This window comes from Formica exsecta, unplaced genomic scaffold, assembly GCF_003651465.1.
Source record: "Formica exsecta isolate Colony F162 unplaced genomic scaffold, ASM365146v1 scaffold558, whole genome shotgun sequence".
NCBI classification, from domain to species: Eukaryota; Metazoa; Arthropoda; class Insecta; order Hymenoptera; family Formicidae; genus Formica; species Formica exsecta.
In genome coordinates, this window is record NW_021852829.1 from 112014 (window position 1) to 131551 (window position 19538).

Genomic DNA, 19538 nt, shown 5'->3' on the forward strand with positions numbered 1-19538 from the left:
CGGAATACATACATCTCGCGCGCATTGAGATAGACCTCGAGATATCGCCCACGGTATCTCCGAAACCATCTGATGATCGCAGCTTATTAATGAAACTCGATTTGCATCGATTTGCTCCGCGGCGACAAGCAGTGGTTATAATTCGCATTGACCAATATTTAATGCCACAAGAAATATCAGTCAGTAAAGTATGAGATTCAGATAGAAGGATCGAAAGCGAGATTCTGTCACACTGGCCAAATTTTGAATCACAACAGACGGAATAATCATAAATTTCTAAAATATAGCGACATTTTATTCAAGTTTGCAAACTATTTCCGAAATTAATTTTTAACTTTTAACAATTAATTTTTAATTTTTTAAACTTATTTCTCTTGCGAAATTAGATGATATTATTTCTAATAACGGAGAGAGATTGCTTGAAAATCAATAAATTCAAGTCAACTACTCGAGACACGACATAATTATTAAGTTAATGTAACTCTGTAACGTAATTTCCAACGGGGAATAAAAAAATGAGGCTATAAAATCTCAAAAGCCCCTTCCCTTCAACAGGGTGTCTATTCAAATCTTGTAAAAAAATTCCCTGAAAATTCTCTTATCTTCCAGATATGTTTGTTCAAAATTCCAAGTAATATATGATATAGAATTATATATTACATAGAATATTTTAAAATATCTTTTGGTGTAATTTCTTAAAATAATTTTTTCATTGTACGCTTTTTTTAATGCTTTTTACTACGAAGGAAAAATAAAGCCACTTGATTTTTAAGCGCTGGATTTATATTTTAAACACATTATATTTTAATTCACAACTTGACTTATTGGCGAATTGCCTATTGTTTACAATATAAGAGTATAATTATCAAGGAGAGAATTTTTTAAAAAATTCCCCAGGTCTCAATAAAATTTCATGAGAATTTCTGATTTCTCCAGGTACAAAAATATTCCCTGAGAATTTCAGGTTTTCCATGTTTTTCCAAGGAGTAGACACCCTGTTCACAAGCTCTCTTCCCGTATCTTTTTCTTTTCATTCTCAAGAAAAACAAGAGATCGGCTCTCTCTCTTTTGCCAAGGTCGCGCGCATCACGATGCATCTCAAATAAATTCTTCTGATGCGGTTTCCCCGACGTGTTAGGGAATACTTTATCTCGCGAGATGTGCCGCCACGCGATGCGGTCTGGTTTCGCGGCGGCACTTTTCCGCGCGGTCGACTGCGAGAAGCAAAACCGGTCTGGAACGAGTCCGCGAAACGACGACGGAACGACGCGACACGCGATGAGCGTCGCCGTCAGATTTCGGCGATTAATTGTTTTAAAATTGCCAGATCATTCATCCCGCGATCTTTCATCGCGCCAAAGAAATCCGAATATACCTGGTAAATCTCACTGACCTTAAAAAATTTTAATATCAACAAAAATCATTTAATAAAGTCAGAAATGTGATTAATGTTCTTTTGCTAATAATTGTTTGATTCCCTCGCTGCTTACAAAAGGATTGTACTCTATGTAAGATATCTATGACGCTATACCTATATGTACAAGAATTTCAAGACCTAATATAATATGTAAATATTTCTATTCCGGTTAGCGGCCGCAGGCTTCTTGCGCATTTAATTATACAAAGAACACAAAGTTTTTATACGATTTTTTAAAATCATGTTTTATATTTTCGCATTTTTACTTTTATATAACAACAAATTCGTTCAATTGACTGTAGCGTGTGAAACAATAAAAATATAATAGAAAGAAATAGTTTTTTAATATCTTCTTGGTCGAAATATCAAATGGCATCTCTTTCTTTTTCTAACAATAAAATATTCTAAGACTATTTTGGTACTTATTTGGTTGGCAAGCCTGGTCGCTGTCCTTACACCCACGACTATGTCGCACGATGTAATAGGAGCGTAACCGTATTCGAACGCGCTCGTGGCCTCCAACAAGTTTTCTTTTACGTTTTCTTTCTTTTTCTTTTTGTTCTTCTCTCGCGATCGCAGAGAGGCGTCGCGAGAATTTCCCAGCTGACTAATTATCGAAACGATCAATTTATTTAATTTCAAGTACACGCGTCGAATCAGATTAGCCTTAAAATATTTACAATTAATACATTCCATAAATATAAAAAATTTTGCTCCAAAAATTTTCGTTGTTATAATGCTTTTTAATTAAACTTTTCTCTTGATAATTGTCAAGAAAATCGATAAGTATGTGTTTTTGTTATTATACTTTATCATTTCTTATTATATTATTTTTCGAGAGCAGTTTAAATGCCCGACTAGACTTCAACATTTTGATGCTGCGACTTTCGTGTCGACGATATTTTCGCAAACGGGAATTAATTCACACCCGTAATATATATTGCATTCGTTGAGTAACGCGTTGGCCAAACAGGTTCGATCGCGAGACGTCCTTCTTTGTTTACTGTTACGCCACTGCACAAGCGATGTATTTCACCTCCCACGTGTCCCGCGCGACCAGAAATCACGTGTACAGGGTGATTCAAGAGAAGAAAATAAAAGATGAGATAAAAGATGCTTCTGTTACGTCGAAATACGAAATCGTTAAAAACATCGTGTATAAAAAGAAATCGTAATTATCGTAATGCCTTTTTACAATTTATTAATTTTTAAAATGTTGAATCATGAAATGTTTAATCTCAATTTTCAGAAAGATTCTGTTAATAATAAGATCTATTTGAATAATCAAAGAAAGACAATTATTAGATGTGTCAAAACCATATATGTCAATCAGTCTCGATATTAAAACAATTGTCAGTTTTTTTGTTTTGATTATTAAAATTTATATCTCAGAAAAAGGGCGCGTGACTTCTCGGACACCCCGTACATCATACTTGGAGAAACTGCTCTCCAAGAAAAACGACTAAGCAGAGATAGAGTCGAGAGACCAGTCTAATCCTTTTTAATACTCATAGATAACCTGATTTTCCAACACTGTCAAAGTCTGTTGAGAAAAACGCGCGAGAGAAACACACTCGATTAAAAGATAAAAGAGAGAATAATGAGCGAAGCCGGTATAAATGAAATTCCATACGCTTATAGACAACGTCGGTCAATCTTCTCCCGGAACGAAAAGCCGCACGTGCCGAGCTTCCTGTCGCGAGTCTGCCATCCAAGATCTCGTTTATCCGCACGTTCCCGATCATCGCGGCGAAGAACTGATTACGGAAGCGCGCTGCATCCGAGGTGGTCCTGCGTGAAAGGAACGGAATGGAAAGGAAGCGGAACGTGTTGTTGCGAACTCGATGGAACGCGCGCTTTTCACCGTTAGTCGGCTGACAACTGCCTTCCAGAGACGAAGGAGTGTCAGTCGTGCTCTCCATCGTCGAACTCGTCCAATCGTTTTGCACGCGAGAATTGTAGCCAGATTTTTATCTTACGAATAATTCGTGCCGGAAAAGGAAGTAAATTTTTCGACGATTGAACGCTCGAATTGAATAAATCCAATGTTTGTTTAGTGGAAAAAATTCGAACACTGAGAACGCTGTAAAAATAATTTCGAGAAATCTTAAAAAATGTTATTTATTTCAATTCACACAAATGATTCTTAAAAAAGATTATGCGATTATGATGAGATGCGTCTCTTTTCAAACTGTACCCCGCTTTAATTAATGATAAAAAGTCGAGAATTATACAGGGTGGCCCCGAACGTTCCAGCCAGACTTTGAGATCTTATAGGAAATTTAATTCTGAACAAAAAATTTCCTATAAACATGGATCGAAAAATGCTTTCTTAAAAAGTTATCGCTCAAAAACCTCTGAAATCGTGATTATTTTACACATTTTTCCAAATATCATGGAAAATGTGCGTCTTTTAACAAGAAGTACCGAAACAAAAGTTGTCGAAAATTAAATTATCTTTCAAATGAGATCAAAATGATTGTTGTACGTTCCATAGATTTTGATATAACCAGTTTCAAACGGTCGATGCTCGATGCTGCCATGTAATGGCACCTTTAAGGAAGCATTTTTCGACCCATATTTATACGAAATTTTTTGTTCAGAATTAAATTTCCTATAAGATCTCAAAGTCTGGCTGGAACGTTCGGGGCCACCCTGTAGAATGCAAAATTGAAAAAAAATCATAAGCGAATATATTTTCGTTAAAAGACTCGATCTAATAACAAAAAATCAAAATGTCACACCTGTCTTTAGATATAAAAAAAACGCAATTAAATTAAGAGATTTAAATCAAGTAGTAGTATATTCGTGTCGCGCGTTTTTACGTGTACACAATGGTACGAAACACGCGCGCGGGAGATCACAATGCGTGGCGTTATTTGCGAGCCGCAAATTGATTTCAGGCTGTCCATTCGCGGCCTTTTGGCACGCGGGAGTATCGCTTTGTGCAAGGCGACACCTTCCCAGAAATGCAATCTCGGCGGCGCACGTGCGACTTAGGAAACGGCCGTTCCGCTACCTCGCTCGCTCTCTCTCTCTCTCTCTTTCTTTCTTTCTTTCTTTCTACCTGTTCGCGTCTATACGCACGCACACGTGACCGCGTTCTGCCCCCGCACGTTTAACGCGCTTCTTCGCTTTAATAACGTAAAAAAATGGTCCAGTACGAGTACGCAATTTAATATATATCTTTCTCGATCTATGTCTAGAACAGTTACAACTAGAGTGACCAACTCTTGATTAACCAATTTCGGGATATCGACCTTAAAAAATCTCGACCCAATAAAAAAAATCGGGATTTTTTTATTGGTATAATTTTTATTATAAAACATAATGCGGTTATAATATTGTAATTTTATTGAGTTTTTTTTTTTATATAAAACCGGCTAATACTATAGAAAGAACCAGCCTTCGACTATGGAGATTCGTTTTGTATTTAGTTTATTATTTTAGATTGATTAATTTGATGTTTGATTCCTATCTTGACTCTTATCTTTGGTTTGTATTTACTATTCATACTCAATGTTAAACAATCAACAAAACATAGCCTTTTATTACTTTTTAATATAAATAATCATTAGTTTAAAACTAAATTGATAAAATTCTTAAAATTAAATTAAAAACAATCTATTATTAGTTTTATATTATTTATTTTATGTTATGTGAAAAATCGGGACAAATAGCGTCCCGTTTAAGATTCTTTCGGGATTCTTCTAATGAGAGCCGAAAATCGGGATGTCCCGAAAAATTCGGGACGGTTGGTCACCCTAGTTACAACTCTTCTCAGTTAATATTCTCTGGATATTATGCGGAATGCACTCTACATGTGTACCTAATACTCATTAAAAGCTCTGCGTCTGCTCTCGTTGCAGCTAAATTAATCAGTCAGAGCGCCGACAGGCCAATTATATACGGCGCGGATTCCATTTGCGATTCCCGCGACTCGACAGGTAAATTCGCCGCGGGCGGCTCTAAATCAACTACCTCGCGTAATTATACGCGAGTCGTATGTCGCGCGAGTCGACGTCGACTCATTTCATTCGCGCGCAACGTCCGGATCTGATCCTTCGCTACAGTAGACATTCAGATATTCATAAAGTGTGTAAATCCCGCCGCGTAGTTACGCGAGTGATATATCTGAGATATTAATAACGTCCCGTTATCCTAGAATCTGATAACGTTATACGGAGCACACTCACAATTCTTAGTCTGACGCGTATATTATATCGAAACAATTTTCAAATTCTTATCGTGATTAAGATAAATTTTTGTAAACGATGTTCTTTTGCGTGTATCTTACAACATCTTTTTGCTGATCGAATCGAGTATGTTGTATTTTTCCGTATCGACTACAGTTATATACATGGGCTGTTGTTGTACCTCATACGAATATACTGTAACCAAATATATTCGAGAGATAAACCGTGATATAAAAAAAAAAAGATCATGGTAGGTACTTCATTTATCAAAAAAAATATTCAATAAATTAAATAAACAAATTGGTCGAAAAAATATAATAAAGTTATGCGAATATTTGATCTTCTCCACTATTTCTAATTAGTTCAAAAAAATAAACAAAGATTTAACGTTGAAATGTAGCTGAGTTTTTTATTTGACTTTGAAGAAATAAAATATGAAGCAATATTTATTTTTTATTTGTTTAAATGCTACAGTTTTTCATTTGATGTATGACAGTATATGCTTCACGTGATGAAACACGTGATGCACGAATCTAATAATAAGAATTAAAGAACGAATTACGTTAAGGATATGTGTCATATGTCGAAACATTGACAAAAGCATGAAAATTTCATAGACTATTCTACTATTTCTTCTGAATATCTGTGCAAAACCTGAGCATAATTCTCTTAACGGTTTGGAAATTATTTAAGTTTAAAGTTACTATATTGATTCTTATGCAAAATCGCATATTGTAGCATTTATTGACAAATTTGACAAGGAAAAAATATTGCCAACGAAATAAAAATTTTCACATATATTAAGCAAACTATAATAAATATTTGAGCAAAACTTGATTTAGATCCACTCACTCGTTTAAAAGTTATTTACTAAAAATTGTAGAAAAATATTATCTGTCTCTCTCTCTTTCTGAAAATTACTCGTTTTTCTTTGTTTCTTGCAGTTGATTTCAAGGGGTATTCACAATCAAAAATTTTTGTCATAAATTAGGAAAAATATTAATTACAACTATTTTCTTTTACAAAGACGTCAAAAACCATAATATTTTGTGATACTTTAACTTTTTTTATAATCCGGATTTATGTATTTGATTTTTCAAACAGTATAAACGTAAGAAATATGTTCCTTTTTTAAATTTTAATAGTTTTTTACTACTATTGTACAGCCAAAACATCCTTAAAAAAAAAAGACTTTCTCATCCTCTTTCATTGTGTTTCAACTGTATTATACATATATCTTTCTTTTATCTATTTTAACACGATTTGAAGTTTCTTTTGATAAGCACATACTTTGCGGGTTAAAGACTCTAAAACTTCTCAATCTGAGCTTTGAGGAAAAACACCGCGTCACTATCAAAATTTCTAGAGAAGCAGAATTTATGCGGTAAGAAAGTGCCGAGATTGGAGATTGTTCGTGCCGATTAGCAGCTCATACGAGGGCATAACGTTCACGCGCGTGTACAGAATGCACGATTTACGAGTGTGTTCGCACCTTCGTTGCACGTTGGCGACACACCGCAAGTTTTTCCCGACCCGCCCACGAATGTCGAATCGATTGGTCTCGAAGTAAGAGGTCAACATTTTCTCAAGAATATCGAATCGCTTTCTACGACTTTCGAGTCTTGGCCATTTTGGTTATTTATCGTTAAAAAAAAACCGGTAAAAAATAAACAGAAGCGCTTCTGCGCAAGAGACTGTTGTTAAATCATTTTTCTCGCGTCCGCTGTATATATTTTACAAAAAAAAAAAAAAAAAATGCGTTTCCGAGGAATTCTCTTACGGACGATAATATCTGGGACGTGCATAGAGTCGCCTTTCACGCGACTCGGTTTCCGCACGTTTTATCAGTTATTTAAACTGTCGCGTCTCTCGAACTTTCGCAATCTTCGGGAAACACGCGTGACGTTGGTCAAAATATACAAGTGACGATGCGTAAACCCAAACTAATTATTCCGGTCATGTTTCGACATATTGGTCGTCCAAGTGCCGGAATCTCATTACGACATGTCTCGTGACACACGTGTCCCATTTACTTTGGCTCTGTGAAAAATATTTATAACCATCTCTGAACACTTTCTCGCGCATATTCTACACATCCATTTCTTTTTCTCTCTTCGCATATGCTGGACACGGTGGTCAAAGTGTCAAAACTAGATATCATGGAACCAAATACCTGTATGCTCGACGAATACGTAAAGAGAATAGGAACGGAGGAAGCAAAAACGGGCGAAAGAAGGAGAGGATGAGCGGCCTTTCGTAGACGGACGCCGCGGGTCAAGGGTCGAAGCGTGTCGGCCGATCTATCCGTCAGATCTCGATTCCGCGGCGATTCCGGATTCAGCTGTCCTGGACCACGACCGGAGCAGGCGCGGAAAAGGGGACCGCGCGCATATCTCGATCCGGCGACACACAGGTCGGGGCTCCTTCCTCGTTCGCCCGATCGGACTTACGTATGTATGTGTGTGTGTGTGTGTGTGTGTGTGTGTGTGTGTGTGTGTGTGTGTGTGTGTGTGTGTGTGTGTCGATATATACACACATATAAAACCAGATATCTCCGCCGAGGGGGGTTAAAGTCGCCGAGATGGCTAATGTTTGCTACTCGCTACGATTCCCTTATACGTTTCAGCAGAATCGAGATAAAGGTTCGTTCACACACTTTATCGTGGCCGCTTCGAGCTGTGCTCGCTCGTTTCCTCAATTTCGCTAATGAGGAAAACGTGCACGATCGACGGGGAAAAAAGGTCGATACATTAACTATTATAAAAGAACTATTTCGAACGGCTATTTTCTCAAAGTTTACAAGATTGAGATGTTTCTCGCTCTTGATATACAAAGAGTTAATAAATCCCTTTTTAAACGAAGAGAGAAATAGACGAGATGGTTACGTCACTATTATAATAACCAGCTCGTACAATCGTTCCCGCGGGCATTGGAGAGTGAAAGGGGTTGAGGGTTCATGTTTCTACGTCAAATGGGAAGGAGCGACGATAACTCGCGCGGCGAAAATCGTATCGCGCTTCGCGTGGGCGCGAGTGCAATCAAGAGCGGAGATACGAGTTCGCGCGAAGAAGAACAAAGCCCATAAACATCCTCTTTCCCCCGTCATGGTAAGCGGCGAATGTCGAAACGCGCGCGCGACGGAAAGGAAAAGGACTGCACGACGATCCTATTTAGATAACGCGTTATCCGGCAGCTCACATCATCGTCAACAAAGAAATTGCGGGAAACGGCCGTTAATATTGCCACAATAATTTCTGTTCTCATCGACAAACAGTCGAATAAAAATTTCGAAGAAAAAGAGATTTAATTATAACAACACGCGCATTTTAGACTTATGCCTTTCAGTTTATGATAATATTGATTACTGAGTTGAAACCCTATTACGAAAAAAGATAAGATTAATCAATTTTATATAAAACTAATCAATTTTTAAAATAATTTATTAAATTTTAAAATATTAATAACTTATTCTTTTATTAATCAAACAAGGTAAATATTATTCTTAGTTTCTCTTTTAAATTAATTGATTTATATAACTTTCTATATTTTTATATTATTAATTTCTATATTCATATTTTTTTTTATTTTCTTTTAATTTTTACTGAAATAATTTTTATTCGGGATGCAGAAAAAACCCAAATCCAAAGAAAATTGATAAAAAAATATGAATACAGAGAACAATAATAAAAATATAGAAAATCTGAATAATAAAATAGAAAAATATAGAAAATTTGAATAATAAGATCGATTAATCGTATTATTATAATAATTAGATATAAATGTAATACGCTTCGATTCTGTGCATTCCTATTTCCTATAGGCCGCGTCGCTGATAACGCTACGTTGTGTACGCGCATGCGAGGTTAATCTGTTTAGGATTAAATAGAAGAAGGCAAAGAGATGAGGAGACTCTACTCTCGGCGGAGACGTACACGTTCCGATCTCGGCGAGCGAACCTGCGCCGCCGCGGGCGATGTGATTCTCCTTTAAAATTTCTGCACGTGCAAGCGAGGCCGCGGGAAATCAAGTTCAATGGCGTCTGGGATGAAGATCTAAGCGTGTATGTAAAAGACACATAGCACGCGCGTAAGAAAATCTGCCTCGAAAAAGTGCATCGCGCGACTTTTCGCGAATAATCGCGTGAATATATTATACCTGCCCCCTCCCATCCACGTGCACTGAAAAAAAATGCTGTTGCTTCAATTAAAATCTAAGTCACGGGCTGCCAGCAAACATATATAGTTCATTCAATGATATTTTTATTGGACCAAATATCTGGATTATTAAAACAACTATCCAGATATTTAGTTCAATAAGAATATCATTGAATGAAATATATATGTTTGTTGGCAGCCCGTGACGTAGACTTTAATTGAAGCAGCAGCATTTTTTTCCATGTGTGTGCAGATCACAATATATTTATTTTAACATACAAAAATTCGCAGATTATGTTCACTATACGCACTATTAGCCTTTTCTATTAATCCTAACGATACTAATTATATCCTTCTGTAACGCTGCAAATGTACATGATCTGTGTCTATTTCTAAAGTCCAATTTCCTGCGATTAAATTTCTCTTCAATTTCTTTATGCTTTATGAGGGAAAAATTGTTACAGAAAATATACATATATGTATATATTATTATATATTAATGGATGATTATGTTATAATATTCTTCATACTAGGGGTTTTTGATACATTTATTTTTGTTTCAGTAAATTGATTTCTATATGAAGAGTATATCCTTTTCACGGTTTTTAATTTTTTGGTCAATTTAGAGCCCATTTAGAGCCCAATTTTTCCTTAGCGAAGATGTCGAAAGAAATCATTATTTTTTTCATCACATATATATCATTGTAACTAAGTCTCAAATTAAAATGATATCAAATTAAATTTCTAAAAAATAAACCACTTGAAATTAGCTAAAAATTGTAAAGTTTGTTATTTTTTGTGGCTTCTCAGAATTTTAGTTTGCGGAAAGTCTGTTTTTTTTCTTCAATCGGTTATGAAAAATTATTGACGCCTCGACATTTTCGCTAAAGAAAAGTCGAGTCCAGATTAGCCAAGGAATCTACCATTAAAAGGATATTCGATACAGTGTAAAAAATGTTATAAAAATTCTGTTACATTTTTGTCTGAATTTTCAGATCTGAGTGTTTGAAAAGAAATTTCAGGCAATTTGTCTTAATCATCAGAGTTATTTTTCTAAAAGTTCAGAAGAGTGTGTCTGAAAATTCAGACAGCATTATGTCTGAAAATTCAGGCAGTGTGTCTGCAAAAAAGCTGCAAACACACAATGTCTGAAACTTCAGTCAATTTTTTTACAGTGTACTTCTGAGACAGCATCGCATAAATCGAAAGTGTTGAGAATAATAATTGTTAAATAATACTGGAGACGTACTCGCGTGTTTGTCAAACGGTAAAGAGTTGTAGCACGGCATTAACGTTTCGATAACTCTCGCGATCGAAAGATTTCCGGCGTTTGTTACGTTCTCTCTCGGGTCGCAGAACCAGAGAAGCGAGAAGCACGCCTACGCCACGGTAAAGCCCACGCTACCAGGACTGTAAGTATCGGTCTGGTGTGACCGAGATGTCGTGCGCACCGGAATGCCCATTGCACAAGCCGATATTTATTCCGAACGAATCGCGGAAATACTCCTCGCGGAAGGATCGCCGCGTTTAAATGCGCGCGCGATCGCGATTCCTCGATTCGGCGAGAGACTGGTCGCGCATCGAGATCGCGCTTTTTTTTTTAGAATATCGAATCGCTTTCTACGACTTTCGAGTCTTGGCCATTTTGGTTATTTATCGTTAAAAAAAAACCGGTAAAAAATAAACAGAAGCGCTTCTGCGCAAGAGACTGTTGTTAAATCATTTTTCTCGCGTCCGCTGTATATATTTTACAAAAAAAAAAAAAAAATGCGTTTCCGAGGAATTCTCTTACGGACGATAATATCTGGGACGTGCATAGAGTCGCCTTTCACGCGACTCGGTTTCCGCACGTTTTATCAGTTATTTAAACTGTCGCGTCTCTCGAACTTTCGCAATCTTCGGGAAACACGCGTGACGTTGGTCAAAATATACAAGTGACGATGCGTAAACCCAAACTAATTATTCCGGTCATGTTTCGACATATTGGTCGTCCAAGTGCCGGAATCTCATTACGACATGTCTCGTGACACACGTGTCCCATTTACTTTGGCTCTGTGAAAAATATTTATAACCATCTCTGAACACTTTCTCGCGCATATTCTACACATCCATTTCTTTTTCTCTCTTCGCATATGCTGGACACGGTGGTCAAAGTGTCAAAACTAGATATCATGGAACCAAATACCTGTATGCTCGACGAATACGTAAAGAGAATAGGAACGGAGGAAGCAAAAACGGGCGAAAGAAGGAGAGGATGAGCGGCCTTTCGTAGACGGACGCCGCGGGTCAAGGGTCGAAGCGTGTCGGCCGATCTATCCGTCAGATCTCGATTCCGCGGCGATTCCGGATTCAGCTGTCCTGGACCACGACCGGAGCAGGCGCGGAAAAGGGGACCGCGCGCATATCTCGATCCGGCGACACACAGGTCGGGGCTCCTTCCTCGTTCGCCCGATCGGACTTACGTATGTATGTGTGTGTGTGTGTGTGTGTGTGTGTGTGTGTGTGTGTGTGTGTGTGTGTGTGTGTGTGTGTGTGTGTGTGTGTGTGTGTGTGTGTGTGTGTGTGTGTGTGTGTGTGTGTGTGTGTGTGTGTGTGTGTGTGTGTGTGTGTGTGTGTGTGTGTGTGTGTGTGTGTGTGTGTGTGTGTGTGTGTGTGTGTGTGTGTGTGTGTGTGTGTGTGTGTGTGTGTGTGTGTGTCGATATATACACACATATAAAACCAGATATCTCCGCCGAGGGGGGTTAAAGTCGCCGAGATGGCTAATGTTTGCTACTCGCTACGATTCCCTTATACGTTTCAGCAGAATCGAGATAAAGGTTCGTTCACACACTTTATCGTGGCCGCTTCGAGCTGTGCTCGCTCGTTTCCTCAATTTCGCTAATGAGGAAAACGTGCACGATCGACGGGGAAAAAAGGTCGATACATTAACTATTATAAAAGAACTATTTCGAACGGCTATTTTCTCAAAGTTTACAAGATTGAGATGTTTCTCGCTCTTGATATACAAAGAGTTAATAAATCCCTTTTTAAACGAAGAGAGAAATAGACGAGATGGTTACGTCACTATTATAATAACCAGCTCGTACAATCGTTCCCGCGGGCATTGGAGAGTGAAAGGGGTTGAGGGTTCATGTTTCTACGTCAAATGGAAGGAGCGACGATAACTCGCGCGGCGAAAATCGTATCGCGCTTCGCGTGGGCGCGAGTGCAATCAAGAGCGGAGATACGAGTTCGCGCGAAGAAGAACAAAGCCCATAAACATCCTCTTTCCCCCGTCATGGTAAGCGGCGAATGTCGAAACGCGCGCGCGACGGAAAGGAAAAGGACTGCACGACGATCCTATTTAGATAACGCGTTATCCGGCAGCTCACATCATCGTCAACAAAGAAATTGCGGGAAACGGCCGTTAATATTGCCACAATAATTTCTGTTCTCATCGACAAACAGTCGAATAAAAATTTCGAAGAAAAAGAGATTTAATTATAACAACACGCGCATTTTAGACTTATGCCTTTCAGTTTATGATAATATTGATTACTGAGTTGAAACCCTATTACGAAAAAAGATAAGATTAATCAATTTTATATAAAACTAATCAATTTTTAAAATAATTTATTAAATTTTAAAATATTAATAACTTATTCTTTTATTAATCAAACAAGGTAAATATTATTCTTAGTTTCTCTTTTAAATTAATTGATTTATATAACTTTCTATATTTTTATATTATTAATTTCTATATTCATATTTTTTTTTATTTTCTTTTAATTTTTACTGAAATAATTTTTATTCGGGATGCAGAAAAAACCCAAATCCAAAGAAAATTGATAAAAAAATATGAATACAGAGAACAATAATAAAAATATAGAAAATCTGAATAATAAAATAGAAAAATATAGAAAATTTGAATAATAAGATCGATTAATCGTATTATTATAATAATTAGATATAAATGTAATACGCTTCGATTCTGTGCATTCCTATTTCCTATAGGCCGCGTCGCTGATAACGCTACGTTGTGTACGCGCATGCGAGGTTAATCTGTTTAGGATTAAATAGAAGAAGGCAAAGAGATGAGGAGACTCTACTCTCGGCGGAGACGTACACGTTCCGATCTCGGCGAGCGAACCTGCGCCGCCGCGGGCGATGTGATTCTCCTTTAAAATTTCTGCACGTGCAAGCGAGGCCGCGGGAAATCAAGTTCAATGGCGTCTGGGATGAAGATCTAAGCGTGTATGTAAAAGACACATAGCACGCGCGTAAGAAAATCTGCCTCGAAAAAGTGCATCGCGCGACTTTTCGCGAATAATCGCGTGAATATATTATACCTGCCCCCTCCCATCCACGTGCACTGAAAAAAAATGCTGTTGCTTCAATTAAAATCTAAGTCACGGGCTGCCAGCAAACATATATAGTTCATTCAATGATATTTTTATTGGACCAAATATCTGGATTATTAAAACAACTATCCAGATATTTAGTTCAATAAGAATATCATTGAATGAAATATATATGTTTGTTGGCAGCCCGTGACGTAGACTTTAATTGAAGCAGCAGCATTTTTTTCCGTGTGTGTGCAGATCACAATATATTTATTTTAACATACAAAAATTCGCAGATTATGTTCACTATACGCACTATTAGCCTTTTCTATTAATCCTAACGATACTAATTATATCCTTCTGTAACGCTGCAAATGTACATGATCTGTGTCTATTTCTAAAGTCCAATTTCCTGCGATTAAATTTCTCTTCAATTTCTTTATGCTTTATGAGGGAAAAATTGTTACAGAAAATATACATATATGTATATATTATTATATATTAATGGATGATTATGTTATAATATTCTTCATACTAGGGGTTTTTGATACATTTATTTTTGTTTCAGTAAATTGATTTCTATATGAAGAGTATATCCTTTTCACGGTTTTTAATTTTTTGGTCAATTTAGAGCCCATTTAGAGCCCAATTTTTCCTTAGCGAAGATGTCGAAAGAAATCATTATTTTTTTCATCACATATATATCATTGTAACTAAGTCTCAAATTAAAATGATATCAAATTAAATTTCTAAAAAATAAACCACTTGAAATTAGCTAAAAATTGTAAAGTTTGTTATTTTTTGTGGCTTCTCAGAATTTTAGTTTGCGGAAAGTCTGTTTTTTTTCTTCAATCGGTTATGAAAAATTATTGACGCCTCGACATTTTCGCTAAAGAAAAGTCGAGTCCAGATTAGCCAAGGAATCTACCATTAAAAGGATATTCGATACAGTGTAAAAAATGTTATAAAAATTCTGTTACATTTTTGTCTGAATTTTCAGATCTGAGTGTTTGAAAAGAAATTTCAGGCAATTTGTCTTAATCATCAGAGTTATTTTTCTAAAAGTTCAGAAGAGTGTGTCTGAAAATTCAGACAGCATTATGTCTGAAAATTCAGGCAGTGTGTCTGCAAAAAAGCTGCAAACACACAATGTCTGAAACTTCAGTCAATTTTTTTACAGTGTACTTCTGAGACAGCATCGCATAAATCGAAAGTGTTGAGAATAATAATTGTTAAATAATACTGGAGACGTACTCGCGTGTTTGTCAAACGGTAAAGAGTTGTAGCACGGCATTAACGTTTCGATAACTCTCGCGATCGAAAGATTTCCGGCGTTTGTTACGTTCTCTCTCGGGTCGCAGAACCAGAGAAGCGAGAAGCACGCCTACGCCACGGTAAAGCCCACGCTACCAGGACCGTAAGTATCGGTCTGGTGTGACCGAGATGTCGTGCGCACCGGAATGCCCATTGCACAAGCCGATATTTATTCCGAACGAATCGCGGAAATACTCCTCGCGGAAGGATCGCCGCGTTTAAATGCGCGCGCGATCGCGATTCCTCGATTCGGCGAGAGACTGGTCGCGCATCGAGATCGCGCTTTTTTTTTTTTCTTCGTCTCAGCTTGCACACGGAATTACGAGAGCGAGTGCCACATAGAGTATATATGTGTGTGTGTAATTTGTCTTTCTTGTTGCGTTTCTGCTCGTAAAGGAATAACGTTTCAATTCTCCGAAATTTCAAGTTTTACGATACACCAATCTCTATCACACGGATATTTAAGGCACTCTTAACAATGTCTTCGTAATTTATAGGGCTTGGAAAAGTTACAACTTCAAAGTCTCTAATGTTTTACGAAACTTGAACCCTCGACATTTAGATGTCGAGAAACTAGAGGCATTACAGATTTCGTGTGACCATATTTAGAAAGCGCAAGTCACAATACATATTCTAATGTACTTTCCAAAGTACGACAATATAACGGCCGTTTTTGTATCGTCGAAAAGACTGAAGCAACTTTTGAAGAGATCCGGACGCGCGGAGAGAAAGAGAGAGAGAGAGAGATTGAAATGCTCGAATTTTCGTTGAGACGCGAAGCGTAAAAGGGCAAGAATACACGCACGGAACGCACGCTCGTTCGGCCGTCACTCTAAGCTGCATCCGGCAAAGCGGCGGTTTTTTGCGACACGCCGGGTATTGCATCCTTAAGAGTTCTGCGCCACTTGTCCCTTGGAAGTGGTCGGACGTGCCGGAGCGAGATCGTCGCGGAGTCGCAAAATTTCGCGTGGCGAAAAATCCGAGGATTTTTTTTTCCAGCCGAGCGTCATATTCGATCTTATTTCCATGGCCCCTTTCGAATTTTATTCTCCCTTTTTTTACTAGAGCTATATACATTTCATACAAGATCCGTGCGCGAGAATATTGCGACTCTCCGGCGGGTTTTATTTATCACAGACGATTAATCCCGCCGACTAGCTTCCCCGAGTTAACTTCTCGACCTTGTTACGGGAGCCTCGCTCTCTGCGCGCGTAACGTCTCAATTACGCTTTTTGTCATTACGAAATAGCATATATTTTCCGTGGCTGTAGACTTTCTAATTAAAGAGAAGTGCCAGGCGAGCGCTCCCTTCAAAAGCTTTCTATCACAGTAGAAGAATATTTAAATTAGAAAAACATATTTGCTGAGAAGAGATATCGATTCATTAACAAAATCAATTTCTTTTTGCCAAGAGAAGAATTGCAATTCTGAATTCGCCAAAGAATTTTGTCGGCAGAAAGTGCACGGTTTCTGACGAAATGGGTATTGAAAAAAGATATTTATAAACTTACAATTCTTTTAAAATATACTTCCTTTTTATTTGAAGGCAATGTCGTTGAAAATTTTAGAAATTTTTTCTAATGTCTTAGGATTTTGTGTACTAATAAAAGTTTTAAGTTACTATATCGATTCGTTTATCGTCTTGTTTCACTAAAACTTTAAGGCTCCTAGTCGAACACCGCTATTAATGACATATACATACGTTATTTATATATATTGTAATTTAATTCTAACAATATTTACAAAAATAAACGTAGAATATCTTTACGCTGTGGTACTCGTGATTATATTTAATTGATGCAAAATAATATTTAGATAATAAAAAAATTCCAAAAGATATAAACGCCTCAGGCTTGTCCTCTTTAAAAAGTGCAAATGTTCTTAGCTTTTCCCTCATTCATATAGAAAAATTATGATTTTTGTAAAAATACAACTCCTGTGTTTTTCGTATGCTTCAATATTAATTTAATAATAAATTTAATTATATTTTTAATTATATTTTAATTATAATTATATTTAATTATTATAGATTGTGTCTTCTCTCTCTATGAAAAGCTATACTACATCTATATTTATATCTTTTTTCCTTTATCGATATTTTTCAAGCACAAAAATCTTGTGTACAACGCGGGAAATCTGCACGATTGCATGCATTTCAAATTGGTTAAACGCTCCGGAGAGAAAGAGAGATAAGGAGAGAAAGAGAAGATGATCGCGTCATTAGACGCAATAAACGCGCGCGACGAGCCTCGAGACGCGCATTAATTCGGGTCGTTTGCGTTTCGAGGATGCGTGCCCGCACTTTTATTTGCCTCGGCGCCATATACGAAATGCAAGATGTTTCGCAAAACACGTGTCGAAAAAAAAAAAAAAAACAAAAAACAAAAGAAGACAGAGGAACCGTAACATCATACATGACCGTGGCGCACGCGCGCAAACGCATGCGCGGTCGATCTCGGGATCACGTTTCGAGAATAAATAATATGAGGGGTAAAAAAAAAAAAAAGATATTTTGCATGATCGCTCACCGAAAAAATCCTCCCAACTAACCGAACCGGAGTCGGAGTCCACGGCGTTGGCGCTCGCAGCCTCCACCTCGCTGCCCATCGCGGCGTCCGCAACGACGATCCCTCGTAATCTCGTCTTTCGTCGAGCGTTGCGTTTACTCGCAGCGTGACGTGCAGCGATCGTCGCGCGACGACGTCTCGCCGGGTCGCTTCCAACAGGCTCGACGAAACATCATCCATGAACGCGCGAGGACCAACATTGTCTTTCGGAAACACCTAGGAGAGTCTCGCGCGCGCGCGCGGTGAACAAGGGTGAACGACTCCCGCGCGAACGGATGCGAGCGAGAGATGAACGCGCTGCGCCGGACGGATCGCGACTGACACCACCGACTGGACTGGAACCAGGACTGGACCGGCGCGCCGAAACTCGCCCGAGCCCCGAGGAGGGTGAGGCGAGATCGTAAAACCGACGTTGGATTCGGGCGGCACTGACGCTCTTGCACTCCGTATGCACGTCACGTGCAACACGCTCGCAGGATGCAGCGCGACTGACGCGATCGGCGCGCGTCGTCCGAAAATCGCCGAGGGTGAACGATCGCGTGGGCCAATGATGGGCATTTTTCTGAAATTTTTGCGAAATAATCATTTAATTTTGATTTTTTTTTTTCCATAAATTTATTTTGATTTATATTTAGAAAAAAAAGAAACTTTTTTATTAAAGAAAAATTATAAGAATAAAAATAACATTTTTTAACGGATCTCTCTCTAAAAGACCCATGCTGAGATCTTAAATCGTCGAGGGTGAACGATCGGGAGGGCCAATGAACGCATTTCTCTAAATTTGGCGAAATTGTCTTTCGATTTTGAATTCTGTTTCCACAGATTTATTTTTGTTTATATATAAAAAAAGAAACTTTATTAAAAAAAAAATTATATGAGAATAAAAATAACATTTTTTTAAACGGATTTTTCTAAAAGACTCATGCTAGGGTCTTAATTTAAAAAGATATTAAATGATGATTTCGATTACGTTGCCTTTTATTGTCATCGCAGGCTGTTTGAATATTCCTTGAAACTATATGTCTGAAATAATACGTAACGTTTCAGAAGATTTATATCTGAGACGTTTGAAAAGCGTGAAACCGATACGCATTGCGTGGAATATTAATGACTGCAGATGGAGTGACATCGGAATAAATAAAGATCTCCACCGGAAGATACCCGGATATCGCTCAAAACCCAGGGCATCGCGAAAGTATAGTTATACATTCTTTCGAGCGTCCGCGCGCGTGGCTGCGTTTATTTTTCGAAGAAGCGTGGAATACGCACTTACACGTGCGTGTATATTAGGGGCACGCACGATACGTCAACGGAATCGCCGCCGTTCTATTATTAGACGGCCGACGCTCGTCGTTGCATCCGACGACGGGAATGAATGGAGAATGCGCTCCCTGAACATTAGGACATTGCTCCTTAATGTTCGCCACGAACAAAATTGTGTTGAATTTAAAAAAATGAAAATCAATTCCAAGAAAATTTCAAGACGCTTCTTATACCTTCCGAGAATTGTCTTCTAAATTTCAAATCAATCTTTCTTATTATTAAACTTCAGATTAAGCAGGAATAAT

The 19538-nt window shown here is 37.8% G+C and overlaps 1 protein-coding gene across 1 annotated transcript in view; it reads right to left on the reverse strand.

The window, feature by feature from the left end:
* LOC115242057 overlaps positions 1–18401 on the reverse strand; it is a 74526-nt gene extending 56125 nt beyond the window's left edge. The window contains exon 1 of the mRNA XM_029818082.1: positions 17932–18401. Within this exon, the coding sequence (XP_029673942.1) occupies positions 17932–18010 (79 nt within the window). The 5' untranslated portion in view covers positions 18011–18401. The remainder of the gene's footprint in view (positions 1–17931) is intronic.
* Positions 18402–19538: the final 1137 nt, after the last annotated feature.